The sequence below is a fragment of the Penicillium longicatenatum genome, assembly GCF_028827895.1.
Source record: "Penicillium longicatenatum strain IBT 33135 chromosome Unknown contig_3_segment0_segment0, whole genome shotgun sequence".
NCBI classification, from domain to species: Eukaryota; Fungi; Ascomycota; class Eurotiomycetes; order Eurotiales; family Aspergillaceae; genus Penicillium; species Penicillium longicatenatum.
In genome coordinates, this window is record NW_026643121.1 from 1,838,770 (window position 1) to 1,864,206 (window position 25,437).

The 25,437-nt window shown below is 50.5% G+C and overlaps 13 protein-coding genes across 13 annotated transcripts; 7 read left to right on the top strand and 6 right to left on the bottom strand.

The window, feature by feature from the left end:
- Nucleotides 1-606: 606 nt before the first annotated feature.
- N7484_006054 (ribose phosphate diphosphokinase subunit PRS5) lies at nucleotides 607-2,058 on the bottom strand (the record flags this gene model as incomplete). The annotated part of the gene is made up of 3 exons (XM_057116473.1): nucleotides 607-663; nucleotides 715-1,038; nucleotides 1,132-2,058. The coding sequence occupies 3 exons, from the start codon at nucleotides 2,056-2,058 to the stop codon at nucleotides 607-609; spliced, it is 1,308 nt and encodes a 435-aa protein (XP_056972356.1).
- Nucleotides 2,059-2,779: 721 nt separating this feature from the next.
- N7484_006055 (ubiquitin-like protein HUB1) lies at nucleotides 2,780-3,489 on the bottom strand (the record flags this gene model as incomplete). The annotated part of the gene is made up of 3 exons (XM_057116474.1): nucleotides 2,780-2,801; nucleotides 2,868-3,006; nucleotides 3,069-3,489. The coding sequence occupies 3 exons, from the start codon at nucleotides 3,487-3,489 to the stop codon at nucleotides 2,780-2,782; spliced, it is 582 nt and encodes a 193-aa protein (XP_056972357.1).
- A 278-nt stretch (nucleotides 3,490-3,767) lies between these two features.
- On the top strand, nucleotides 3,768-4,529 carry N7484_006056 (PIG-H family GPI synthesis protein; the record flags this gene model as incomplete). The annotated part of the gene is made up of 3 exons (XM_057116475.1): nucleotides 3,768-4,101; nucleotides 4,160-4,362; nucleotides 4,431-4,529. The coding sequence occupies 3 exons, from the start codon at nucleotides 3,768-3,770 to the stop codon at nucleotides 4,527-4,529; spliced, it is 636 nt and encodes a 211-aa protein (XP_056972358.1).
- A 29-nt stretch (nucleotides 4,530-4,558) lies between these two features.
- N7484_006057 (pseudouridine synthase DEG1) lies at nucleotides 4,559-6,433 on the bottom strand (the record flags this gene model as incomplete). The annotated part of the gene is made up of 1 exon (XM_057116476.1): nucleotides 4,559-6,433. The coding sequence occupies one exon, from the start codon at nucleotides 6,431-6,433 to the stop codon at nucleotides 4,559-4,561; it is 1,875 nt and encodes a 624-aa protein (XP_056972359.1).
- Nucleotides 6,434-6,996: 563 nt separating this feature from the next.
- N7484_006058 (uncharacterized protein) lies at nucleotides 6,997-7,856 on the top strand (the record flags this gene model as incomplete). Its single annotated transcript, XM_057116477.1, has 4 exons — nucleotides 6,997-7,085; nucleotides 7,208-7,451; nucleotides 7,521-7,640; nucleotides 7,695-7,856. 4 exons carry the CDS (start codon nucleotides 6,997-6,999, stop codon nucleotides 7,854-7,856), a joined length of 615 nt encoding a protein of 204 aa, XP_056972360.1.
- A 705-nt stretch (nucleotides 7,857-8,561) lies between these two features.
- rps0 (40S ribosomal protein uS2) lies at nucleotides 8,562-9,559 on the bottom strand (the record flags this gene model as incomplete). The annotated part of the gene is made up of 2 exons (XM_057116478.1): nucleotides 8,562-9,303; nucleotides 9,390-9,559. The coding sequence occupies 2 exons, from the start codon at nucleotides 9,557-9,559 to the stop codon at nucleotides 8,562-8,564; spliced, it is 912 nt and encodes a 303-aa protein (XP_056972361.1).
- Nucleotides 9,560-9,890: 331 nt separating this feature from the next.
- Nucleotides 9,891-10,891, top strand: N7484_006060 (mitochondrial 37S ribosomal protein uS15m; the record flags this gene model as incomplete). The annotated part of the gene is made up of 2 exons (XM_057116479.1): nucleotides 9,891-9,936; nucleotides 10,029-10,891. The coding sequence occupies 2 exons, from the start codon at nucleotides 9,891-9,893 to the stop codon at nucleotides 10,889-10,891; spliced, it is 909 nt and encodes a 302-aa protein (XP_056972362.1).
- A 638-nt stretch (nucleotides 10,892-11,529) lies between these two features.
- N7484_006061 (uncharacterized protein) lies at nucleotides 11,530-13,924 on the top strand (the record flags this gene model as incomplete). Its single annotated transcript, XM_057116480.1, has 2 exons — nucleotides 11,530-11,703; nucleotides 11,783-13,924. The coding sequence occupies 2 exons, from the start codon at nucleotides 11,530-11,532 to the stop codon at nucleotides 13,922-13,924; spliced, it is 2,316 nt and encodes a 771-aa protein (XP_056972363.1).
- A 626-nt stretch (nucleotides 13,925-14,550) lies between these two features.
- Nucleotides 14,551-15,435, top strand: N7484_006062 (putative methyltransferase; the record flags this gene model as incomplete). Its single annotated transcript, XM_057116481.1, has 1 exon — nucleotides 14,551-15,435. One exon carries the CDS (start codon nucleotides 14,551-14,553, stop codon nucleotides 15,433-15,435), a length of 885 nt encoding a protein of 294 aa, XP_056972364.1.
- A 638-nt stretch (nucleotides 15,436-16,073) lies between these two features.
- On the top strand, nucleotides 16,074-16,754 carry N7484_006063 (uncharacterized protein; the record flags this gene model as incomplete). The annotated part of the gene is made up of 1 exon (XM_057116482.1): nucleotides 16,074-16,754. One exon carries the CDS (start codon nucleotides 16,074-16,076, stop codon nucleotides 16,752-16,754), a length of 681 nt encoding a protein of 226 aa, XP_056972365.1.
- Nucleotides 16,755-16,835: 81 nt separating this feature from the next.
- N7484_006064 (uncharacterized protein) lies at nucleotides 16,836-17,716 on the bottom strand (the record flags this gene model as incomplete). Its single annotated transcript, XM_057116483.1, has 2 exons — nucleotides 16,836-17,099; nucleotides 17,228-17,716. 2 exons carry the CDS (start codon nucleotides 17,714-17,716, stop codon nucleotides 16,836-16,838), a joined length of 753 nt encoding a protein of 250 aa, XP_056972366.1.
- Nucleotides 17,717-18,611: 895 nt separating this feature from the next.
- Nucleotides 18,612-22,373, bottom strand: N7484_006065 (putative AT DNA binding protein; the record flags this gene model as incomplete). Its single annotated transcript, XM_057116484.1, has 1 exon — nucleotides 18,612-22,373. The coding sequence occupies one exon, from the start codon at nucleotides 22,371-22,373 to the stop codon at nucleotides 18,612-18,614; it is 3,762 nt and encodes a 1,253-aa protein (XP_056972367.1).
- Nucleotides 22,374-24,330: 1,957 nt separating this feature from the next.
- On the top strand, nucleotides 24,331-24,985 carry N7484_006066 (chlorogenic acid esterase precursor; the record flags this gene model as incomplete). Its single annotated transcript, XM_057116485.1, has 2 exons — nucleotides 24,331-24,849; nucleotides 24,905-24,985. 2 exons carry the CDS (start codon nucleotides 24,331-24,333, stop codon nucleotides 24,983-24,985), a joined length of 600 nt encoding a protein of 199 aa, XP_056972368.1.
- Between the last annotated feature and the right edge of the window lie 452 nt (nucleotides 24,986-25,437).

The window sequence follows — 25,437 nt, forward strand, 5'->3', positions numbered from 1 at the left end:
AATATCAAGTTCCACAGTTCTATGGGCAGCGTCCTACTGAGCTATCAACTAGCTACGTACACTAATGTTATTCTATTTCATTTACTGATCGAAGAAGGGTCAGTGTTGAAAATTTAGAGATGGAAAGTCGGACAACATAAACCTTCGAGTTCGTAACACGGCAGATCGAGGCGAACTATTGATTCTATACATTTCGTGGTCAGATAATAGATATCCCACATGCAAGGATTACACAACTGTACAACGAATACGGATAGAAATAAGACAAATCACATAAACACGTTTTTGGTCGATTTCATCATATGTGCAAGGTGGCAATGGCCAAGATAGCTAGGCAAACATAAAGGTCAAATAGAACGAGCCGCGAGAAGCAAAGGACCAAATACAAAGCTGTCTCGGGCAAGACTACTTTAACCATGGATTCTATATAGGAATGGAAGATGGTGCAATCAACACCGGAGAGTAATAAAAAAACGACTTCACATCAGCAACGCCAGGTAGATCGACTCATATTCATTTAAAATGCCAGACTTGACATAACCAGCCATGATTTTTTTTTTTTTTGGTATTTGCATTTTCCAAATAAGAGAGAAACGTTGCTCGCAATCAATCATACTGGAACAAGACACTGATACTCTCACCGTGGTGGACACGACGGATAGCCTGCATTGAGCGGTCAGCAAGGTCCGGGCGCATAAGACAAATAATACTTACCTCGGCGAAAACGTGGCCAACCTCTAGGACTTCAAGCTTCGGGCACCGGCGCAGGTGGTCGTTCTGCTCCACGCTGTTGGTCACCACCACCTTGTCAAGGGCGCTGGCATTGATACGCTCGATAGCGTCACCGCTCAGAATACCGTGAGTTACAAGGGCGTAGACCTTGGAGGCACCCTCCTTCTTCAACAGCTTAGCTGCGCGGGTAATTGTGTTGGAGGTATCCGCCAAGTCGTCGATCAGGATAGCTATCCGGTCGCGAACGTCGCCAACCAACATCATGGTCGCATTCTGGCGGTCTGTGATCTTTGTGGGGCGGCGCTCCTGCAGGGGTTGTCAGAAGATCCATTATGGAAACCTAGCTTCAAAAGGGTAAAGAAGGAAAAAAAAAAAAAAAAAAAAAAGAGGCAAACTAACCTTGTGGATGAGAGCAAATTCCATTCCCATCTGGTCAGCAATGGCTGTCGCACGCTTGGCGCCACCGGCATCAGGGCTGACGATGACGGCCTGCTTGTGGTTGGGAATGTTACGCTGGATATAGCTCTTCAGGAGGGGACGTCCATAGAGATTGTCCACGGGGATGTCAAAGAATCCCTGGTACTGAGGGTCGTGCAAATCCATGGTAATGATGTGATCCGCACCGGCGCACGTCAGCAGGTCAGCCACCAGGGTGCCTGCTTGCGCGACCCACTGCTTGTAGCCAGGGCGTGGCTGGAAGGCGTTTATTTTTGAAGCAGCCGAAGAGTTGCTGGTGGATTCCTCAAGGGCGGCACTGGTCGCCAGAGACTTGAGAGAGTCATTTGTATCACTCCGGGGGAGTGCGTTTCCGGAAGCAGGGCGACGCTTCACGGGACTGCCATTGTGCTCCTCAATCTGAGCTTTGGCAAGACTCTTCTGGAGGTTGTCGATGCCGTTCATCAAGCCCAGGCCCTCGGGCTTACCGGGACCGGGGGTAGGAGGAGTGCTCTCGAAAGTGTAGCCATTGTTGGGCTTGTTCGGAACTGAAGACTTGACGAGAGGGGCTCCAGCTTTATCGTATGGGATATCACTTTGACGGGAGTAAGGGAATAGAGGAAGAACGGCGGTCACCCGGCGGGCCGAGGCCGTCTTACAGGCGGAGATGGTGATTAGAAGCTCAAGCAGGTGGTCGTTGACTTTGCCGCCTCCGGACTGGATAATGTAGACGTCCTTTTCACGGACCGATTCTTGAATCTCGACACGAGTCTCACCCACAGCAAATTTGGACAGCAGCACCTCCGCCGGAGGGAGCCCCAGTACGCTGCAAATGGTCTCGGTCAACTGTGGGTGGGATGTACCCCCGATGACGACTAAATTGCGAACCATCTTGTTTGATGAGTTTGATTTGGGATCGAAAGAGTTGTTGGAAGGGAGGGGGAGGAGGGAGTTGGTTGTGGAGGTCGAGGAATCTGGAGAGACGGAAAATCTGCGGAGAGGCGAGATCGGTTCAGAGAAGAGCAAAAGAGGAAGTAATATCAGAATTCAAGAGTGGAGAGTCAAGCGACTACCTCATTTCGGAGAGACGGTGAGGTCGAGGAATAGCCCGGACAATGGCCCGGAAGAAAAAAACGAATTGAAGCTCGTGTGAGTCCCGCGATAGAAAAAAGCCTCTTTTGGAGAGTGGAACGGAGTCTTGGTCTCGGGTTGGCTGAAGAGCGGCTGGCCTCAGGCACTCAGGCGTCAACGGGGGTCGAAACGGGAATAGTGCGGGCACAACGATCATAATGCATTTAGCCCCGCAGAAGTCCCAGGTTCGAACAAAAACGGCCGGAAAAACGCAAAAAACTCGCAAGGAGACGGCAGCAAATGGTCAGCAACCCGGGGATGTGGCTCCTCTCGGGCAAAACCGCTTTACAGCAATCCATTTTGAGCCGGTATGATACAAAATGCAAATCAAGTCCATGGAAAATATGAAATGAAGAAAACCAGAAGAAGAAATTCATTCGTGCACGCTCCCATGCTCCAAGAAATCCGTAGTTTGATATGAAAAACACCGACCATTTGAAAAAACTGTCCCACAGAATACACACAGGATGAATCTTCCGTTCTAGTCACCTGTTCCAACCTCCCTATAGAACGAGTTAGTATAAACCGAAAGCCTAAATGGTGGGAGATAAGGTGGTAAGTAAGCTCACAAGTCAAGTTGTACCCCATTGCTCACGCCATAGTCCTCCAGCGTCAGCTGGTCCTTGAAAGGGCGTTCGCCTTGCCGTTTTAAGAGAATCTCATGTGGTTCTCGACCGATACGAGCTGCCACCTGGGCTTTGAAGAGTTCTAGATAGAAATGAGGTTAATTCAATCCATCAAGCTTGCTTTTTAGCGGGAACAGAACATACTAATCGGATCAGAGGCCAAACAAGGAATCTCAGCCTTGGTGCCCAAACGATCATTGACATAGACAATAATCATGGGCTCCGAGGACTGTGGCACAACGGGCTTCTTCTTCTTTTTCTCCTTCTTATCCTTCTTCTCCACTCGGTCTTCCCGTGGGGCATCACGCTCATCCCGTCGTTGGTCGCGGTCGCGGTCACGGTTCTGATCTTGGTTGCGATCTCCATAGCGGTCACCTTCACGATCTCGGCGGGGGGATCTTGGGCGCTCATCTCGGTCTCGATATCCACGGTCTAGCCTGCGCTCTTCGCCGCGGGTATCATCATCGCGACGCTTCTCTTTCCATCGAAATCCCCCGGTCTTCCTGGGACGGGATCGGTCGCCATCTCGCCGGTTGGGAGACCGACTCCTGGCTCTGTCACCCATGATGGATTGATTGGAAGAAAGAGAGCAGATGGTTGTTGCCCGACGAGGCAGTCGCGATCACAACGGAGAAACAGAGGGTTGATCGCTGTAGCTTCACGTGATCCAGATACGGGGAGATGCAGTAAGCTAGTCCGTAACAGGTCTAGTGTGTTGGTGTCGGACTTGGAGCTTTTGCCCCGTGAATTGTTGATAACAATCTTGTCAATCTCTAGAGCTTATTGAGGGTGTCTGTAATCACCTGAGCTTTCTAGACTGTATCATACACCTCCCCATCCACAATGCCCGGTCGACTCCGAGTTCAACGGCCCTCTCCGACAACCGTTAGCTTCACGGTATCAAATGCGCCGCGCCGCTCTAATTCCCCCGCGAAGATACTTTTTGGTTTCCAGATCCTGCTACGGGCAGTTCTGTTCTGCTGCGTGATCATCGTCGCCCTTGCACGTTTACGACATTTCTCGTTTCAAGCGGACGGGGGGATTATATCTTGGCCAGCCATGTGGGCGAGCCCCCTTGGGTCTCGTGTCTGTCAGCTAGTGGACAAATACAACCCGTGGGCGGTGGCAGCGATAAGCATTATAGTGATCTACGGGGTTTTTAGAAGAGAGTATACTGGTATGAATAGCTCTCTGATATGCTATTACTCGTGTGCTCCAGCTGATTATCGATATAGAGGAATCGCTTCTGGTCATACGGGGTTTCGGTATCCAGACTTCTACCTCATCCTCAACCTATCTGTCGTCGGCCGCAACAAGGTTCATCCCCACAACTCAGATTCAAGACATCGTTATCCATGAAGCCTTCAAGGGCTTCGAAGTCCGGTTTTATCTGGCTGTAATTGTGGAGGGTGAGCCGGATGTCTTGGTGGTCTTTCCGGTAACTTGTCTCCTTCCTGCCACCGTTACCACGCTAACCCAATCGCTAGCATCTATTACCCAAGAGAGAAATACTTGAAGAAGTCTGGAGAGGCTCTCGACGTTGTCTCTATGATGCAAAATCTTGATTCACAGAAGCAGAACATTCTATACGATTTAATGCTATGACCGATATAAGTATGTACATCCTTCTCTATTCATGCTTCCTCTTCTTCTTTTTCTTTCTTTGTTTCGGCATCTTCCTTGAGTGCCAATTTGCGCTGCTTGGCTGCTAGCCACTTGGCATTTTGGACCTCGACGAGCTCTGTTCTTCCTTTTTGGAAAACTGGCACGTACTTGCCTCCAATGCGATGGTCGTTATCTCCAAGCCAAATCTTCGCACCTCGGCTGCTTTTTTTGCCGGTTCCATTCTTGCCTTCCATGTCCTTTATAACAGTCAGGTCACCCTGGCTAACGGTCAAATCCAGCAGTGCTCCGGCCAAGATCTCATCAATCTTGCGCTGTCTCCAAACTGTCCACAGTCCATCAATTACGCCCTTCATACCAAACTTGTTATCACCTTTGGCACTTCGGCTCTTGTTGAGCCGTTCGTCCCCGGCATAAACCCAGTTCAGAGAATCATCGCGACTTCCAGAATTCAGGTCTGGGAAAATGCAATCCCACAGAACAAGAGGTGCATCAGAAGCCATTTCATATGTTGGTTTGCGTGGATTGGACTTCACGTCTAGCAGCTGAGGGACAATGGACGGAGATTCAAGTCCTTGACCGACTAGGAAGAGGATTGCCACCATGTGCCGGACCTGGTGCCACAGGAATGCGGATCCATGCAGAGTGAATGTGTAGACCTGAGGTGTGGTCGGTGGGGGTATCTCCGAGGACAGCATGTCGACGTCGTGCAGAACGTTTTCTTGCTGTTGGAACCCAGACTGGCCAACATATCCCAAGGGGTTGGTTTTCGGGTTCACGAACTCAATATCAGCGTGATAAATCTTACGTTCAAAGTTCTCGATCTGCTTGCTGGTATCCAGCTTGCAGAAGTTCCGGAAGTCATGGGTTCCTTCAAAATATTTCGCGGCTTCACGCATAGCTTCGATGTCAAGCCATCCCTCGCGGTACTTGGCACGATCTCCTTTACCATCATCCACAAATTTTTGAAATCCAAAAGGGCCCGGGGTAGGTGAGAATGCAGGCTGGGTGAAGAAGTACCGATAGCGGCGCTCACGGCAGGAGAACCGAGCATCAAAACCGGGAGGGGGGTTAGGGCACCAAGCCAGTACCCGAATATCCTCCGGCAGCACCCTGTTCAGAACTTGAATATAGTTGATCTCATCCGCGACATCATCCCAATCCTGATCAACGGCTTCCTCCTCAACCTGCATTGCATCACCCTCTTCTTGTAAACCATCTCCGTTCGTGGGGGTGGCCTTTGGCTTTGGTCGCGTGCTACGAACTCGAATACCAATGACCTGCCCAAAGGCGCTGACTCCACGATCCGTTCTCCCGGCCTTCGAGTAGTCACATCCATCCCAGAAAATCGAGTAAGGTCGCACCACTCGCGGGCCACCACCACTCGGCTCCTCGGCAGGACAGCTAGTCTCGGGAAGAATCAACTTCGTGCGTCGCAAAGCCTTCCACAGTATTTCCTCGATCGTAGGCAGCGGTGTGCAATTGCCATTGGTATGCTCAAGCCCATTGTACCGTTGACCCAGGTAAGCGAATTTCAGCGCAATAAACCGCGTAGTGTATTTCGATGCATCGAATTCCCGCTCCGCCTTCAAGGGACGGTGAGGACCAGGCTTGTGCGTGATATCAGTGTCTGGGGAATGTACTCGCTTTTTCTTCGAGAGATGCTCTTCGGGGCTGGTTTCTGGGAGTGGAATCGCAGGCTCGTGGACGTCGCTGGAGATCTGGGCTCCTGTAGGCGCGGAGGGTGTTTCTGTCGGCGCTGTGTACTGTGTTGTTTGAGAGTGAAGCTGGCGCTCAAGTTCACTTATACGTTTAATGAGACTGATGTTGCTCCAAGTTGTGTAATCGGGAGTGCGTCCCTTTTCGCTCTGGACCTTGTCCGCCATTTTTTGCGACGGGGACTCGTGATACTCGCGGAGAAATCGTGCTTGGGACTGAAGCGATTTTTTTGGGAACCAACGTGGTGTTGATAATCTGCTTGGTCGTCTCCACATGCCCCTGAGGGAATTGGAGGTCAACTTGGCTCACTTGGTGGTGGTGGGGGGGGGGGGGGTTTGTCGCAACTTAGAAATTTGGGCTCGCGGAATATTTAGTATTTTTTTTTGGTAAAATTGGCTGTACTTTACTGTATTGGATTACAGAAACCTCCTCCAACTCAAGAACCCTGCCGTAATTATATGTATTTAGTCTTAAGATGCGGTCATTTAGTATGCTGGAATAGTTTTAAATTGTTTCAACTAAAAACAGCCATATGTTACAAAGTTTACTAGAAATTTGTGAAAGCCCGGGGGGCAAAACGGGGAAGATTTATATCTCGGTGTAGATCAGGGTGCCCACTCCAGAGCCCTGTCAACCTTATCTTCCACAACCTTGGAGTCCTTTACCACGCAGCCTGAAACGTTGTTTTTCGTATGTATGGTGTAATTGCAAACAGCAATAATCCGATAATATGTCACAAGAGCCATATCCAGAAGCCGACTCAACAGTAACCTTGTTACTCCTGGGCGATGCGGGCTGTGGAAAGTCCATATTCTTATCGTGAGTCTGAATATGTTCTTCCCTCTTTTTCATAATGTTATATGTCCCGAGATATCTGCTTGTCAAAAACATTAGCTCCGAATAACCGTGAAGCTGACAAAATATAACTGATGATTTCCTAGGCGCTTGAAGAGTGGCAAGAAGCCAGCGCCATCACAACCAGGCACCACGCCGGATAATGCACTCGAGACCCTACGGGATAGTGACCAGCCGTTCACTTATGACATCCGATTTTCCAAAAAAGCCTTCACATTGGAACTCTATGATACATCCTGCCCTAACCAGCACTGGTCGACCCTCAGACCTGACGTTGTTGTTATAGCGTTCGATATTTCAAACCGGGAGACACTGGCAGGTCTAAAGGAAGTATGTTTCCTTTTGCAGGCACATCTCTGCTTCTCTGCTTCGCGAGAACTAACTTGCTTACCAAAACAGTGGCGAAATGATATAATAAGATATTTCCAACATGGTCGTGGGGAGCGTATTCCCGTGATGATGCTTGGCTTGAAAAGAGACTTGAGGAAGGAGGGTGAGGGCATCATTTACCCGCAAGAGGTGTGTAAGAAATGTTTGGATTGACATCCTGCACTTAACTCACTCATGACCTAGGCCTACCGCATCGCACAGGAGCTGCGCTGTGATAGATATGCAGAATGCTCGGCTGTGACGGGGGAGCTGTTGCCGGAGACATTTGAAGACCTTGCACGGCTTGCGGGAATGTCAACTACGGACAAAGGTGGACAAACCGCTGGAGCCTGTAATATTTTATAAACGTCCTATTACAGATATGATTTGAATGGCCAGGGCCACTAATAATCTTGTTGGAGGACCATTTTGGAGTGTCCAAGTTGAGGTTCTGCCGTTCGCATCTCGTATATCACCTATGGATGTGACAGTTTTCGAGGACTTAGTGTATACAGAGCTACGACTCTACGCAATCGAGATGGACAATACCAAGCACAATCCTCTTCCAATTACTAGCATACAAACAGGGAGAAACCAAGGTAACGATTAAGTCCACCTTGTAGATTGACAGCACAGGGCTTTCCCCCAGTTGTAGAACACAACTGGATATCTTTCCCTCATAAGCGCCAGGTCAATGATTGACGTCGCTATTCCTCCCCGATGCAAAAACAAGATAATAAAAAAGAGTGCTGGTAAAATGAGACCACTGATGCAAAAAAGACTGGAGGGTTCCCGGTGAAAAGCTCTTTTTCTTCTGCTGTTTTCAGTTTCTTTTTGGTTTGTTTTTTGAGACACTGATCAGAAACTAGGATAGACATGTCAAGGGATTTTGCGGGAGATGGTGTATTATTCCATTTTGTCAATGGATTTCGTAGGGAAAAGAACAAACAAGAGACCTGTGTCCCAATGACATAGGAACCATCCCAATCATCCCGGATCACCATGGCTTTTTGGGTTTTGAGATCATACTTCCCCCCTTTCAACGGCTATCCTTGTCACTGCGGAGTGAATCTACCACTTGCCCTCAGTGGCCTGGGTGGTCTGGGTGGTCTCAGCGGCCCACTCGGTGGTCTGCTGGGTGGAGCTGGCAGCCCAGTCAGCACCGTCAGCCTCCCAGGAGGTGGCACCGACGGCGGCGCTAGCGGCAGCGAAGGCAGTGCCGGGGGCACCAGCACCGGGAGCGTTCACATCCCAGTTGTCACCAGCAAATCCGGACTCAACAGCACCAGCACCGATCTCCTCAGCACCGGGGACCTTGGTCTCATCGGCGATCTCCTTGTTCTCCTCGGCCTCGGGGTCGCGGTAGAAGTACAGGTCAACGACGGAGTCCCACTCGGTCTCGCGGGTAGCGAGGGTACCGCGGAGACGAAGGACCTCACGGGCGAGCATCCACCAGACAAGACCAATGGAGTGACGACCCTTGTTGTTGGTGGGGATAGCGACATCAACGAAGTCGGTGGGGGAGTCAGTGTCGCAAAGGGCAATAACGGGGATGTTGACGTAGCTGGCCTCCTTGATAGCCTGGGCGTCGGTGCGGGGATCGGTGACGATGATGAGGCGGGGCTCCTTGAAAGAGCGGGTGATGTAGTTGGTGAAGTTACCGGGGGTGAAACGACCGGCAATGGGGGTGGCACCGGTGTGAGCGGCGAACTTCAGGACAGCACGCTGGCCGTAGGGACGAGCGGAGATGACACAGACATCGGCGGGGTTGTCGATGGCGGCGATGATACGGGCAGCCAGGACGATCTTCTCCCTGTTATTTGCGCGCAAAAATTAGACATGCCATTCAATGTTTGCTATCCGTCTTCCACAGAATATCTTGAATTCGGTTGTGCATACCAGGTCTTGCCAATGTTGATGACATTGACACCGTCGGGACGGGTCTTCCACAGGTAAGGCTCCATGTGCACCTGCAAGTTCTTGGAACCCAGGTGGGCCTGAGCAGCCAGGAGCATCTCAATGTCCTGGGGGGTAGGGTTGAAAACCGGGGGGAGCTGAGAGGGGGCCATGGTGGGCGATTGATGTATTGACGGATTGGAGAGATCAATCGTCTGGCTCTTGTCGTGGTGATGGAGGGAAAGGATTGAAGCCGAACCGCGAAAAGCACGCCTCACTCTCGGGAGAATTTCGCTTGCCGGTTGTGAGTTAGGGCTAGGGCTATTCCTGATTCAATAATCAGGTTAAACCTTACATAATACTAATGCCTGAGGCATAGTTGACAGCTACCAAAAGTAGTTTAGCGTATCGAGACCGGGCCGCATGATTTTCCGGTCAGAAGATCGATGCGAAGAACTTCGCAGGTTGCGGACGGGGGTCATTGATAAGTATTAGTCCACCAATATGCCGCCGCGATTCTCAGCTCAGCCTTCCTGGAAGGCATTGTCCGGTATGTTGCTCTCCTGGAATCCTGACATTTGCTTTACTACACCATTGATCTTTTTTTGGTTTGTGTCAATACTAACGCGCTCTTCCAAGCAGGTACGCTCTCCGGACAGAGCCCGGCCGCCTCATCGTTCAATGCATCCCACGTCACTATCAGGGCAGCATCTACCAAAGCTCCAACACAGAAGAGAAACGATTACTTCCGAGCTGCACAGGCTCGCCAGCGCAAGGCTGCCAATCTCTCCCGACAAAAAGTTCTCCAGGCTGAGCGGGACGCTTCGCTCGGTGACCCGGTCGAAAGCCAAGCCACACCTTTCATCCAAGAGATCCAAGCCATCTCAACTGGCTCTCAATCTTCGGCATCTAGTGCCGGTATCAACTATTACTTGAAAGTGGACGATTTCAAAAGCGCTTTGGAATTCTCTAAGGACCTGACGGAGCCCCTTCGGAACCCGGACCGTGACACAGCAGACCCCCATGCTGAAAAGGAAGCATCGAAAAAGCATGATGAAGCACACCGCAACGCAGAGGAGGCCATGCAGCGCATTGTGGACCTCAGCAATGGAAACACCAAAGATCGCATGCGGTTGAACATACAGAAGTGCATCGACGAGTTTGGACGACACAGCACCGATAAAGTACTACCACCCAAGCCTGCTAGCGTGCAACATCAATTGGCTTCGACACAGACAGAGAAGGTTCCTCGTGTTGGTGTTGATACAGGCTCCCCCGAGGTTCAGGCCGCTATCTTGACCGTCAAGATCATGAATCTTTCTCGGCACCTTGAGACTGCCAACAAGGATAAGCACAACAAGCGCAACCTGCAGTTGTTGGTTCACAAGCGGCAAAAGTTGCTCCGTTACGTCCGGCAGAAGGAGCGTGGCGGTCCCAGATGGCAGAACCTGATGGAGAAATTGGGTCTGTCAGAGGCTGCATGGAAAGGGGAGATTGCCCTCTAGGGGAATACTTGGGGGCACAATGGGAATGTATTATTTTGAAAAAACTTGGCCCACCTTGTGTTGGAGTGAGCATCAGCGTGTTTCTTTAGATCGACTGGAACTATCCCTGGGATTTAGTGGGTCTAGTGTCTGGGCCTGGATTTCCAGAACTCCTGTGTTTGAGAGTGACTGGTATCATCTGTACAAATAGCATTTTATTTTGTTTCATTGGGTCATCAACCAAATCTATTATTTTCAAAGCCCTTGCATTGTCACTTGTTCGTAGTACGCTGTGAGCCCTGGAAGTCTGATGCCTGAGGTGTGAATATTCTTTGACCGCCTCGGATCCTGTTCTGCCACGAACAATAATTTTTAGACGTCAAGTTACCCTTCCCGAGAATTAGGCAAAAGTGAAGATAGTAGCTTCTCCCTTAACCATCAGAAAGGAGAGTGTTCTCAACTGGCACTGGGCTGGGTCGCACAGGCAACAGGACCGTCAAACGCCCTCACAACAACGCCAAATCTATCTTCTCACTTCTCTCCTCTCCTCTCCTTCCTTTCCCCACACTCCCAACCACTCTCACCAGAACGCTTACCAGCATTCTTTGTTGTTCGGACTGTAATTTTCTGAATCAAAATTCTCACGTGCACGCGCCACAATGCGGACCCGTTCCCAGCCTCTTTCCCCCGGGGGATACCAATCCCTCGATGACCTGCCTGCCCGTCGCCGCGCGACGCGAAGTGCCTCATCGGCCGAGCCAACCACCGAGTCGCAGCCCGAAGCTGCTAAGACTCGCAAGCCCGAAGCCAAAAAGCGCACCACCACCAAGAAGGTAAACAAGCTCCCCCCCCTTCTCTCTCAGTGAACAATGATCCTGTAGGAGAATACGAAACTGATCTCTATATCAACAGACCACCCGCCGACCCCGTTCGAAGGTGGCCAAGTCCACTGTCCCTGATACTAAGCAGACATCACCGGCCTTGACTGAGCAGCCTAAGGCGCTCGTTATGGCTTCTGCTGATGAGCAGGACATGTGTTCCGATGCCCAGATGGCCCGGAGTGCCACTGATACCCCCTCTCGCCCCCCCCTCTCCAACATCGTCAACAGCCGGGCCCTGGGCCCCCAGAATGCGACTCCTATTATGCGTCGCCGCCCCCGAGTCCCCTACGCCAGCATCACAGCTCGCCGCCGCAGTAATGCTGGTGGTCGCGTAGTCAACACCCTTTTTCAGCTCGAGAGCCTTGTCAACCAGTCCTCCACCACCGAGTCTGCTGCGACAGACAACGAGGAAGAGACAGTCCCGATTGCTCGTGATCCTGCCACCCCAGAACCGAATATCCCCACCACTCCAAAGACTGCCCCTGCCGCTAGTACCGGTGCCTCTCCCAGCTGGTCCCGACGGATCATCAACAATGTCTCCTCGCGATGGTCAAGCTTCCGTGGACGAATTAGTCCCCGAAAATCTGGAGGCTCCCAGGATTTGGTCGCCGAAGCTACTGCGCCAAGCACCAGCACTACCCACGTCATTGCCTCCCGGCCAGAGGAGACGGGCGTGAGCACAGAGATGGAGATGGCGGTTGTGCCCATGACGCCTGTGGCTGCAGCCAGTACACCCCGGCGTTCCTCGCTCTCACGCACCCGACGCCCGCGAGCACCGTCATTTGATTACTCTGCTCGCCCTGGTGGCGGTTTCAGCAAGGATACACTCGATAAGTGCTACGCACGAAGCCGTACTCTCCCACCATCTGGATTCCGCAATGAAGCTTTGGATGCGCTAGCATCAGAGCTGGGCAACAAGCGCAAGCGCGAATCTCCCGAGTCCATCCCAAACCCGCCTGGCTGCAGCTACGGAATGCACGAAGACTACTTCACGTATGATGATGACGATGAGGTATGGGCGGAAGAAGAGAAAGCTCAGCAAGCCGCAGCGGCTGCCAAGGCTGCAGAAGCAGCAAATGAAGAAACTATACAGCCTCCTTTGAAGAAACAACGCGTGGCTCAAGAGCCAGATCAGACGCGCCGCCGGCATATCCTCTCCCGTCAAACACCCCGAAAGGCCGAAAATCGTCCTGGATACGACCGCAACCGCCCTACGCGATTGTACCAAGCCACCCACTTACCTACTATTGAATCGAGTGACTTCCTTTCCGAAGGCTCCCACGGACCGGATGTCACTAAGACTCGCCCCAACATTAACACAGCTCCCTTCACCGCAAACACACAAGGTACTTTCCAAACTCCCGGATGGGATTCTTCACCTTCGTCTTCCGACGATGAAGATTATCCTTCCTCTGGCCCCCAGCCTGAGTCTACCACCACCCCAACTGGTATGTATCAGGCCATGCCTTCATCTCCAAACGGCATCTTTCCGGTTTCATCGCCGGCCCCAAGGACTTTTAGAAACCCGAACCCCCATGGAACGTTCCGTACGCCATACTCTTCCGACGATGAAGACGACATGGACGTGGACATGGACATGGATTCACCACCAAACTCAAATATCGCAGGAGCTGACCCAATGGATGAAGATACCTCACCTCCGGCCCGAACCAACGATACGACCACCGAGACCCCTACTCAGAATGACGAACCCGCCTTGCCCGCCACTGACCCCTCTCCCCTCACCCGAGTTCGCAACAAAGCCCAGCAATTCAAACCTAAGACGCCGAGCCGCCTTCGCGAAGCCTCCCGTTTCTCGACCGGCAGCGCAAACTCCTCCCCTCCCACCATCAACGAGACGAGGGCCACACTTTTCCCCTCCGCCACACCTCTCCCAGTCACCACCAGCGACCCTATGTCGGTTGATGGTTCCTCGTATCTGCAAACAAATAAAATTGGCGACGACGAATTGGTAGATCCCGAAGATCTGGAAAGCGTTGACCCCAAATGGCTGGATGAAATTTGTCCTAGCGGAGACTTTGACAAACTCACCTGGCCTGAAATCACCAGGAAGCAAACCGACGTTTGTCAAGAATTGATCTTGATCAACAATGTCAAGACAGAAGAGGCAGTGAAATATTGGGAAGAGTTGTTTCAATCGGGAGACTGGTGAACATTAGATAATATCATTTCTCAATATCAATATTGAATATCAATACCAAATATCAATACCATTTTCACAGAATCATCTATTTGTTTTACCCTCAGCCAGTCCTTAAATCAAGTCTTATGTGGTGCAGTCTATATGGTTTGCTTCTCGTGTTATTTGAAGTTTAACGCGACAATAACTGCTCCTTACCTAATTCAGAGGAGTCTGAACTGGTTAAGTAATATTTGACTTCTTAGGGTTTCCCCTAATACAAACATTGATTAATCTAAACTTCACTGGGTCATGCTGTAAACCTCGTATCGCCCCCTTAGTCAGCCTGCCCCGGAGACTTTCTGCAGAATCCAGGGACAAAATGAGGTGATCGGAGCTAAAAAAGCGTCCCCGTTCCTCCGCTTCTCCGCATCGGCAGGATGACAAATGCGATGACGTGACTCTGCTCCGTCTTGATCACTAATTCACTTAGGGTTTGGAATTTATCAGCAGAGGGTTTCTGTATAAGTAGGGTCTTTGGTCTTAATCAATACGGTTCATCTACTGCCTTTGCATATCATCTTTTATCTTAGCCAGGATCTACGTATACTTCCCCGCATTTTACCTCTATACAATACCATCGATCCCAATCTTCAATAATGTCTACCACCACGGAAAACGCCACAACAACTACCAGAACGGACTCATCCTATATCCCTCGCGGCCCAACAACCGCCTCATTAACCTTTTACGCACCGCCAGCGGACAACTCCGCCCCCTTCAATTACGTCGGAGAACCACCAGCAGGTCAACCCCAATACAACTTCAGCGAACACGAACAAAAAGTCACTATAAACGATATTCGAGGCAATGAAAGCATGTACAGCCTCGACAAAGACTCATTCCAAGCCCTCCAACATATTCCCACCAAAACAACATATACAACCTTCGACTCAGACGAGCTCGTCCAACAAATCTATTATCCAGAGGTCGAATCCCTTCTCTTAAAGTCCATCCCAGGAGCCAAGAAGGTCGTCCTCTTCGACCACACAATCCGCCGAGGTAAAGACTCCGCATCCCGCAAACCAGTCACCCGCGTCCATGTCGACCAAACTCCTCGCGCCGCAGAAGACCGCGTCCGTCTCCATATCTCAGATCCAGAGGAAGCCGAGACTCTGCTGAAAGGCCGGTACCGGATCGTGAATGTCTGGCGTCCGCTGAGCAGCGAGCCAGTGCAGTCTTCGCCGTTGGCATTCGCGTCTGCGGCCTCGGTTGATGGAAACGATTTGGTGCCTGTGCAGCATCGGTATCCGAATCGGACGGGCGAGACAATGGGTGTGAAGTATAATGAGGGCCAGAAATGGTCTTACTGGTCTGGGATGACGGGTGATGAGCGGTTGTTGCTCAAGTGCTCGGATTCGAGGGGATTGAGGGATGGGGATGTTGCACAGTGGGTGCCTCATACGGCGTTTTGGGATGAGCGGACGCCGGCTGGGGCGCGGATTCGGGAGAGCATCGAAGTTCGGGCTTTGGTATTTGGGTGATAATATATAATATTGTGATATCTTTAAAGGTTTAATTTTACTTTATGGAAAAGCTACATGTCGTTTTGACTTTAAGCATAATTGGTTTAAAATTCTCTAGAAATTGTTCTATTCCCGTTAGGGCTAGATACAATGATTCTTGAAATTGACTTTGTTCATGCGTACAGTGTCTCGCTAGGCTGAGATCTCCATAGACTTGGTAATGAAAGGCAAGTATTGAAGTAGATCATGTCAGACTGTACATGTCTGCCTCTACCATTGTTAATCCGCAGGGCTAGCTCTGGGCGTAGATGGTGACTCAATGTAGTGATCGCAGCGAGAGGGTCCCCAAAATGGAAACTCTGGCACCCTCTCTTGACTGGATATCCTTGGATCTAGGAGTCAGGAGCTCGAAGAGAAGAAGCAGTGCCTTATTTTAGGAGTAGAAAAGGAACCCAAAGTATTTGGCCAATCCGACTTCGAGTACATCATAATGACCATCACGGGAGTAATGACCGAAGTCGCCATCACCCATCTCAAAGCTTCCTTTCTCGAAAACACAAGAAGTCGAATCACCAATTGCCCGTTACAGATGTTCAAGCACATACCTCCGCCTGCTTCGTCCTATCCTCACGCCCAGGGTCGAAATCCTAAGCAAAATGACCACACCAACTACTCAAGAAAACCCCGACCAATTCAGCCTCATGCACGGCAACCTAAGTCCAACCCTTCGCACATTCATGGACGAAGCTGCAACACCAGAAGCATTCTCACGCATCCTCCCATTACTCAAACACGAACACGCCGAACTCCAATCGCACAGTCATAAGATCTTAAACTCAGCCGACGCGGACGAACAAACCAGATACCAGAACCAGCTCACCTGGGAACTAGCTCGCCATATAATTAGCGAGGAGCTAATCATCTACCCTGCCATCGATAAGCATGTTCGAGATGGAGAGGTTCTAACGAGGAGGAATCTGGTTGAGCATCAGGAGATCAAGGAGCAGTTAAAGACGTTCCAGGGACTTACGTGTACGGATCCGAGATTCGTACCGACGCTAGAGGCACTACTGGGGGATTTCCAGCGCCATATTCGACGTGAGGAGGAAGAAGATCTCGTTTTGCTGGAAAGGGCGTTGTCGAGGGAGGATAGTCAGGCGTTGGCGGGGTCATTGGAAAGGATGAAGAAATTCTTGCCATCGAGATCGCACCCGCTTGCTTCTACGAAGCCGCTGTTCGAGACTGCTGTGGAGCTATTGACTGCACCGATTGATATGGTTGCGGATTTGTTTAGAAAGTGGCCGCATGTAACAGAAGATACGGGGAAGAAGAGTTGACATTTGGCTGCAGAGAAGTAAAGAAAGAATGATAGAGAAGCATGTACTTTGATATTCTAGTTAAGGACCGGCACGATTCCTTCATGCTTGACATGTCAATGCGGGTGACTTCGCCACTAAACCAGGACTTAAATAGCCAAGCTGCAAGCGACGTAGCTTCTGTAAGCCGTTGATGTTTCCCTTCACCGTGACCGCGATCTGTTTTTCTTTATCTTCTATGGCACTCTCAATAGACCGACGTCGTCTCCAGACCTTGCGAAACTGGTTCCGCTCGTCATCTTGCTGTTTCAGTCGCATCAGCATAAAGCCTTCATGGGCTTCTTTCTCTTCGCGTAAAACTTGGATCTTAGTAAGGAATCACAGGATCAAGTTAGTATATCTTTCTTTGATTTTCCCTGGTGAGAATATTCCCATTCGTTCTATACTTCACGAGATAGCGTTTCCACACATGAAACGAAGGATGAAAAACATACATAAGATAGCCATAACTCTTGTTCAGAGCTCCAAGCCTTTTGACATCGTGCTAGCTGCTTCTCGGCACCCAGAAGCTCCTTCTCTTGTTCATGCGTCCACCGACATCGGCTGCGGACAATACTCGCCCAGCTGACCACGCGACCAACACGAGCGTGCGGGGATGAAGACGAGGCTTGTTCGTCGATCTCGGAGCCTGCTTCCGAATCTAAGTCTGAGTACTCGCTATTGGATCCGTGAGGGTTGATCGTTGGGTCTGGACTCTGCTTCACCGCTATATGCAGGTCGTCGGAGACGTCACGGTGCAGTGGCGAGCTAGGCGCGGCAAATTGACTGCCGACGAACTTTTCTTGGAAGTAGAGATCTGAATCATGATCGGAGGATTCGAAGTCGAGGTTAAGGTCATCTTCTTTTTCCTTGCCTTTGCTGGTTAAGGATCTTCTTCTCCAGGGAAAAGGGAGGGCTCGTTGGACGATAGTAAAGACCGGCATGATTAATGATTAAGATTAGGTATCCTAGAGCCGTGTCTGTCAATCGACGACAAGGAAAAGAATCTGGCAATCTGGATGGGTTTCAGTTCCTGCAAAGCGCACGGCACTTCTTATATCTGTTCTAGAACAGGCGTTGGAGACCGTTCCGAGTCCACAGTGGTACTTCCGATCACGACGCAGCTCCTTGCACGACGAGTGGGGAAGAGCCCAATGTACATCAGATACTTGGCCACGCGAGTGCGAGGAATACTCCCGGTTTCCCCCTGGTTGGCTTGGCCTAATCAGTGGCTGCAGACTCGGTCCAGACCCCAACGTGGGATTTGGTGTCCGTGCAGGTGTAGCCTTTGTGTACCTCACAGCAGCGAGAACGGTCGTACATTGCTGCTATTCCAGGGCCATGTTTGAAGCAGGCGTCATGATAGAAATGATGGTCATACTGTATTATGCTGTAGACCGAGATCATACGCGGGTTTCACATCATGACGGATGCCGAGTCTTGTTTGCCTCGCAGGATGTATACATCATAATTTGGCGTTATCGTTCGGGAAAACAAGGGATGATTGCAGGGTTCAGTCTGGTTGAGCCGTCTGGTAGACATGCATTCGACGTCAATATTCGGTGCCTGTAAGCCCAAATCCCCTGGATCGGTGATTTCGCATACAGGTGGCAAAATAATTCTACCCAATAATCGATTGCTTCTCATGAATTCAAAATAGGTATCAGATATACGCTCAAAGGAAGTGCTCCTAAAAAAACAGCCATGAGGGAATCGTAAAGGAGAAATTCGCCGTTGAAAAACAAACCGACTCCATCGCCAAGGGATCAAGGGTGCGACAAAAACAAATACATGGAGGGGAAAAAAAAACAATGATCAAATAATTGGAACAATACATGCTCATCGCCAGGTATCAACTGAGCCCCCTCGGAGTGACTTTGCTTTTCGCTCCTCTCGGATTTGCTCGCCAATGATGACGCTGATCAGCCTCCGATGTAGATCGGCTTCAGTCCAATCTACCTGCCCACTGCCGCCGTACTCGATGTCGGCGTGCGACAGTTCATGTACGAAACGATCAATCACAGCAAATTGCACTTCAGTGATAGGCACCCCGTGATGTCCGTCTGAGGTCCACATCCAGTCGCCCATAATCTCAGCGCGTCCAGGCGCATCGAAATATGGGAAGCGCTCGGGGTGTCGCTTTGCCATTCGGTAGATCCGCCGAAGAGAATTATAATGGGCATCAGAAAAGTAGCCAAAGACAGCCAGAGGTCGTGGACGCGGTTTCGGACGTTCTAGCTTATCATGATCGGCCACAGGATCGTATTCCATGGCGTCCTCAGGTACTTCTGGTTGAATCCAGGGATCCTCTGCTTCTTCCTCAATGGAAGGCAGGTGATCTTCCTCATCCACAGACGGTGATCTTGCCGATTCGTCCACCTGTCCAACAGATGATTGGTGCGATGGACTGGAAAGAGGTTCGTGCTCAGAGTCCTCCCGGATGTCGGGTGCCGATTGCATATGCTCAGGTTCTTCTTCGTCACTTTGCTCGTAGTCTTGTTCGGCCTCAGAGGCTTCGCTAGAAGTATCGTCATAACGAGACTTGGGTGGGGCTTTGAGCCACCTGGGAGTCAGGCTGGTAATTCTTTGGAACCAGGTTGCTTCGGGCTCCCCCTCTTGCTGGTGCGGAGGTTCTGGAGTAGCCGTGAAGTCCTGCCCAGAATCGTTATTGTCAGAGCCTGAAATACTTTCATTGGCATGGATTTCATTCGGTGGCGAAAATTGCGAGCTTCGATGCGCGGCAGGCGAGTCTTCCACTTCTGAAACTCTCTCTGGGCTTTGGGTGATAGGTTGCAGACGCACCCTTTTCTCTGGCTTTTGCGAGGCAGGTTTCATTGCGGACTCATTGATGGAGCTTTGGAGGCCTGGCCGGCGCAATATACTCCTTGGGGTGCTTGTTCCGTTGTAGTAGCGGGCTCTGTTAGGGGTGTCCTCTTTCGCCATGATAGCAGATAGATCAACCTCTTGATCGCGCAGCTTGCGAATGTGGGTTCGATCAAAGTACCGGGCATCATCATGCTCCACAGTCACGTAAGCCGGGGATGAGCTCAGATTACCCTGATGCGCTGAACTACGAGCAATCCTCTTCCAAGGGCTTTTGCTTTCTTGAACAGGTGACCCATAATCATCCGACTGCTGTGAAATATAACTGTGATCTCGTGCTTCTTGCTGCCAGATGTCATCAAAGCCATCCTCGTCGGGCACTTCCGGTTCCAAATCTCTTTCTTGAGACCTGGTATGGTGTGACCTAGTTTCTGACTTCTTCACATCGGCGTCAACATCTTTCTCTTGCTGCCAAATGTCAACGGATTCATCGTCTTCTTCCAAGATGTTATCCGGCCCGGCTTCCCGAGAGGGCTGTGACCCCGGCATCACTCCTGGCTCTAGATACTCAGGTGCTTCATTAAGCAGTTCCTCGTCGAGCGGTTCTTCATTGTCATTTTCCTCATCGACAAATTCTTCATCAAAATTTCCGTCAAGAACCTCATAGCGCGATTGGGGATCCCTTTGGTGGAAAGGTCGATTGCGATTTTCATAAAGAGGTTCATTAATGGGTTCTTCATCAAGGGGTTCATACAGAGGTTGGTAAATGGTTTGGCGGGGAGGTTGACGGATATGTTGATCAAGAGGTTCATCAAGGGGTTCTTCATCGAACGGCTCTTCGTTGACGGGTTCTTCATCAGGTTCCTCGTCGAAAGGCTGTTCCTCAATGACTGGGTCCGCATCAGACTGAAGGTCCTCCAGTGCCTTGCCATCAGCATCCTCAGGAGGGGCGTCATCACTATCGATGTATATGAGGCGCCCTGAATTCATCGCATCCGCTGCATGCCGACTGACAATTTCTCGATCCCTTTGCCATCGATGTTCTCGATCCTGGCTTAAGCCCGCTGGACTATGTTGCGGCGGGCTTTTTCTTACGGACTGCGGTGATTCGACCATCACAGGCTCATCTTCTTCTCCACCTTCCTCCAAATCCAGCTCGTCTTGATTTGGTTGTTCAAATTCATCTTCCTCATACTCAACATCATCCTGGAACTCATCTTCCTCGGGCTCAAAAGTACCAGCTTGTTCGGCATGTGGTTTCTCGGGTGACTCTGTTTCATGGAGGTTAGGGTACGACACCGGATGTGGTGAAGTTTGCTGTCTTGGATGAATTGGCTCCGGCTGAGGGTACTGTGGGCTTTGTGAAACGGGAGAAAGTCCTTGAGCCAAAGGACTCGGCCTTGCAGAGCTGTGACTGTCGCTTCGTAGATCATCAATGCCTCCACCCAACTTGCGCTTCAATCGTTCACCGATAAGGCCCTTCTCTCGGTCCCTCAGTATTTTTGAAGCATTATCTGTAGCATTTCTAGCGCCAGGTCCAAGTCCGAACTGTTTGGCCGAGGGAAGAGTATCCAAGGAAACCATTGTGAAGCCCTCACTTTCCATGATGGAATCGAACTCTTCATGGTCATCAGTCGGGTCTTCTACTGCATCATACGTAGAGTGCTGTTGATCGGTCTCTTCAATTTCTTGCAGGCGATCCTCTCGAGCCCGATTTTCTTCCTCGCCCGGCGAAGAAGTTGGACTAGGAGATGGGTAGGTGCGTGGTGATGAGGTTGTGCCGCGGCGCGATGATCTAGCAGACGAGCCTTGCCTTTCTCGAGTTGGTGATGGCATCTTAGAAGGAGTGGAATGTATGTTTTGATCGTTATCTTGGAAATGGTGCTCTGTATCTCCAATAATCGGGGTATCATAGGTAGCTCTGCCATACTTGCGGCCAGTATCATTGTTCCAGGTTTCGAGCTGCGCCGGTGTTGGTGCGCGAAGATTTGCAACGGGTAAGTCATCGGCTCCAAGAGAGTCACTATCGAAACCTTCGTCCGCTGCCAAGTTGATCGGGCTCAATTGACGACCCGCATCATCAAGACCCATATCAGCAACGTCCGCAGTCATATCCATTGGCGAGGGTTGTGCTGGCGTTGGCGCATCCTCGGCGATAAGTGTTTCCTGTTGCTGTGGCTTCGGGGTACCCTTTCGTGGTCGGCCGCGCTTCCTTTTCTCCGTACTGGCTTCGTTTGGACCGGGGGTGTGTCCTGGGCTTCCTGGCCATGGCGATCCATTCTGAGGAAGGGTGTCCGACTTCCGTGGGCGCCCACGCTTTCTTGCGGGTGTTCTTTCCATCAAAGGGCTGCGCTCGTCTTTCAAAGGAACCATTGTTGTTACGGTAGAGGGTCGACGTCGTTTGCGCGACGGGCTGGCTTCGACATGGTTCTCTTCATCTTGTGTTGCCTCGAGCGTGACCCTAATACGCCACGGGCTCACGTTGCCATCTTGTTGAATTTTTTCCGGGGAGAGTGACCTTTGGCGACCAGTCAGCTTCCTGCTCGGCGAACCAGGAAGCAAGAAATCATTGAAGCGGATCGAATGCGCACTCTTCCCCGGGCTGAGGCTCGCGCGCGGTCGCTTGGCCGGTGTTTGCTGACGTTTTATTATGGCGGGAGACATCCAGCTTTGGCGACCGGTAAATGGTTTAATCGGAGAGGAGATCAAGTAGTCGGCGTCTCCTGGAGGGCCGAGAATATCTGGGGAGGAGCTTTGGCTGCGCGACGTGATTGACATGACGGGAGGACTCGAAGTGGTGGAATCTCGGCACGCGTGCCGCTAGGGGGCGTGGAGAGAACGCACCCTATGGAATGCTGGAGGTATTAGATTGAATGCTCCAGCGAAAGATAATATAAACGAACAAAGCAAAGAAATCGACGTTAAACCGCGGGGCAATACATAAACAAAGCTCCCGAAGCGGCACGAGTGGTCCACTGCGACCGGAGATTAGGTAAGCAGAAGTATAAACATGTTTGTTTCATCCTGGATTTCTGTTTCTGTTTCAAAATTGTTCATGATCTTATGCATGAATGCGCTCCCTCATTTAAGCTGACTCCAGCTCTAGCTAGAAGTCCCAGTTCACGACATCAACTGACGGGATTAGGTCTAATTCGAGTGCATAGAACCGAGACTCCTTTCCATACACAATCACAGACCATCTGGACATCTTCTTTACAGACTCCGACTCTTCTAGTCCCTCGAATATGCCAGTATGTTTCTCGTGGAAGATTCTGTCCTGTCACAGCTTGCAAAACAACCAGCTCCATATCTACGTCATCAAGGACCCCCATTGCGACGTTTTCTTTGAACAGATTAGGCAAGGCCGTGGTATCTTGAGCAAGAATCAACCATCGCATTGCCATCCATCGCGCGTGAAGGAATGCTCTTCTATGCCCTCGGACTTCACCCGGCTGATTTTTATGAGGGCTTCAGTAGGCCGAAGAAGGCTCACAAGCGCAATGTCTTTGAATATTGTTTCTCATAAGCGATAAATCAAGGTTTGGCGCGCATCGGTTGTTGAGTAGGGGGCCTGGCTGGTCAAATACAGATAAAGACAGTCTGCTAGATGGGGTTTGGAAGTCGTGGTGAAAGATGTTCCTTCATGAAGGCTGCTATATTCGTAGACCTTAACTCTGAGCCTACTTTCCATCATTCTGTAGACATCTCCTATACCACGTGCAAGCACATTCCGGAGGTCTGATGTACCTACCTGGAAACAGTCATATGATTGCTACCAGTAGTAATGGCGAATGAGCATAGTTTCTGGGTAGCTCAGAACCTATTCCGTGATACTTAAGCTATGTATTCGGGTTCGCTGCATACTGATTGCATGCAGATCACATACGACTTATCCCCAGAACCCGCGAAGACCCCCACGAATATCCACGTCCCCACGTTTTCCATGAGGTCAAAATGAACCAGCTAGGACTAGTGCGTCTTAGTCGGGAAACGGAAGAGCGATCTGGACCTAAACAATCTAGTCTCCGCATCCCCACACGTATCTTGGCTTGTACCTTGTACCGTAGTCGAATGTTTGTATTTGGAGAGTGACCTGTATAAATGGGCCATATGAGCCACAGAATGGCTGTAAGCTCACGGATTTCTTTGTCCATGGTTCTTCATTTGTTGGAATGATGCTTTTGTCGCAATATTTGCTACTATTGGCCCTTGGTGGCCAGGGCGGATTCAGCCGTGCGGTTGATTTTCTCCAAGTGGAGAGTACTAGTGGTCGTGTACATGGCATGATAAACAGTACGACTCCAAGGATAGCCCAATACCTTGGCATCCCCTTTGCAGAGCCCCCTGTGGGAAGTCTACGGTTCAGACCTCCGCAGCCAAAGTCTCCGGGACCGGCGATATACGCCCACGAGACCGGTCCTTCATGTCCGCAGTACCTTCTGAATAAACAGAACTCTCCTTCCGTCTATACGTACGATGCCCCATGGTTGCAGCCTTACGGTACAGTTGATGAAGACTGTTTGACGCTGAATGTGTGAACCCCATTGAAGAGAAGCAAAGACCCTCTTCCTGTGTTGATTTGGATCTTTGGGGGTGGTTTTTATGAGGGAGGTCTGTTGACCAACGCGTTCGATCCGAGTAATTGGATTTAGAGAACAGAGTCTCATATCGTTGTTGCACTCAAGTATGTCCCTGCCTTGTATACCCTGGAGCTTTTCCTGAAATCAGTCTAATTATGGACAGTTACCGGAATAACATCTTTGGCTTTCCTAATTCCCGGGCACTGGCGGAGGCTGGTGAAAATCTTAACATAGGACTTTTAGACCAGAGACTGGCCGTGGCATGGGTTCGAGACAATATTGCAGGCTTTGGAGGTGATACCTCACGCATGGTGATGTGGGGTCAGAGCTCTGGTGCGGCCAGCTCCGACTTTTATAACTACGCCTATGCTGATGATCCTATTGTATCCGGATTTATCATGCACTCGGGCAATGCCTTGGCTACTGGCGTCAACACTGATCTGGATCATAGCAATTTTACCTTTGTGGCGGAGCATTTTGGATGCGTGAATGTTTCCGCCCAGGATGAGTTCAAATGCTTGCAGAAAGTGCACTGGAAGAAGATTATCGATCTTTATGAGCATTACAACTTGAATCACAGTACCGGGCAGTTGAAATGGACGACTGTGGTCGACAATATCACCAAATTTGGGAACTATACCGAGCGTACCCTCGCTGGAAAATATAACAAGCTGGTCAGCAACCCCCCCAAAGGGATTTATCTGATTAGTATGTCCTGACTATCTTCAGCCTGCCATTGAAGGTGCCAATGCCAATGAAGAAGCATCACTGATCACTTGGCCCGGTCCGGCTGGTCCTAACATGACCTAGGTACCGGATTTCCTTTGACAATTTTTGGCTTCCTTTTCCGGATTAGTGCTCACCCCCTCGCCGCTTTTACTCACTGAGCAGATCTGAGCACGGCCTCCGGCTCAGTGATCGGATCAGTGAGTCTTACATAAGCCTTGCTCATGCTCAGTGAGCCGATCAGTTTGCTCAGGCCCGGCTCACTGAGCCTGCGCAGTAATGTGATTTGTCACTGAGCGCACTCCAAGGAGGCCAATCACATGCGTCTGCTACCCCAATAAAACGAATTTCACTACGCTGCCGCAAGGCCCCACTCGCTCAAAACAAGAATTTCATCATCCCACTCAAAAGCATATGGCCATGCCCACTTGACTACGTACTCTGCTCATTTGACAATGAACTACGTGATCAAAAAGAACGGGTAGCAAATTTTGGCCTATCAGCTTCCATCTCGCACTTTGCTCCCAGGAACACTC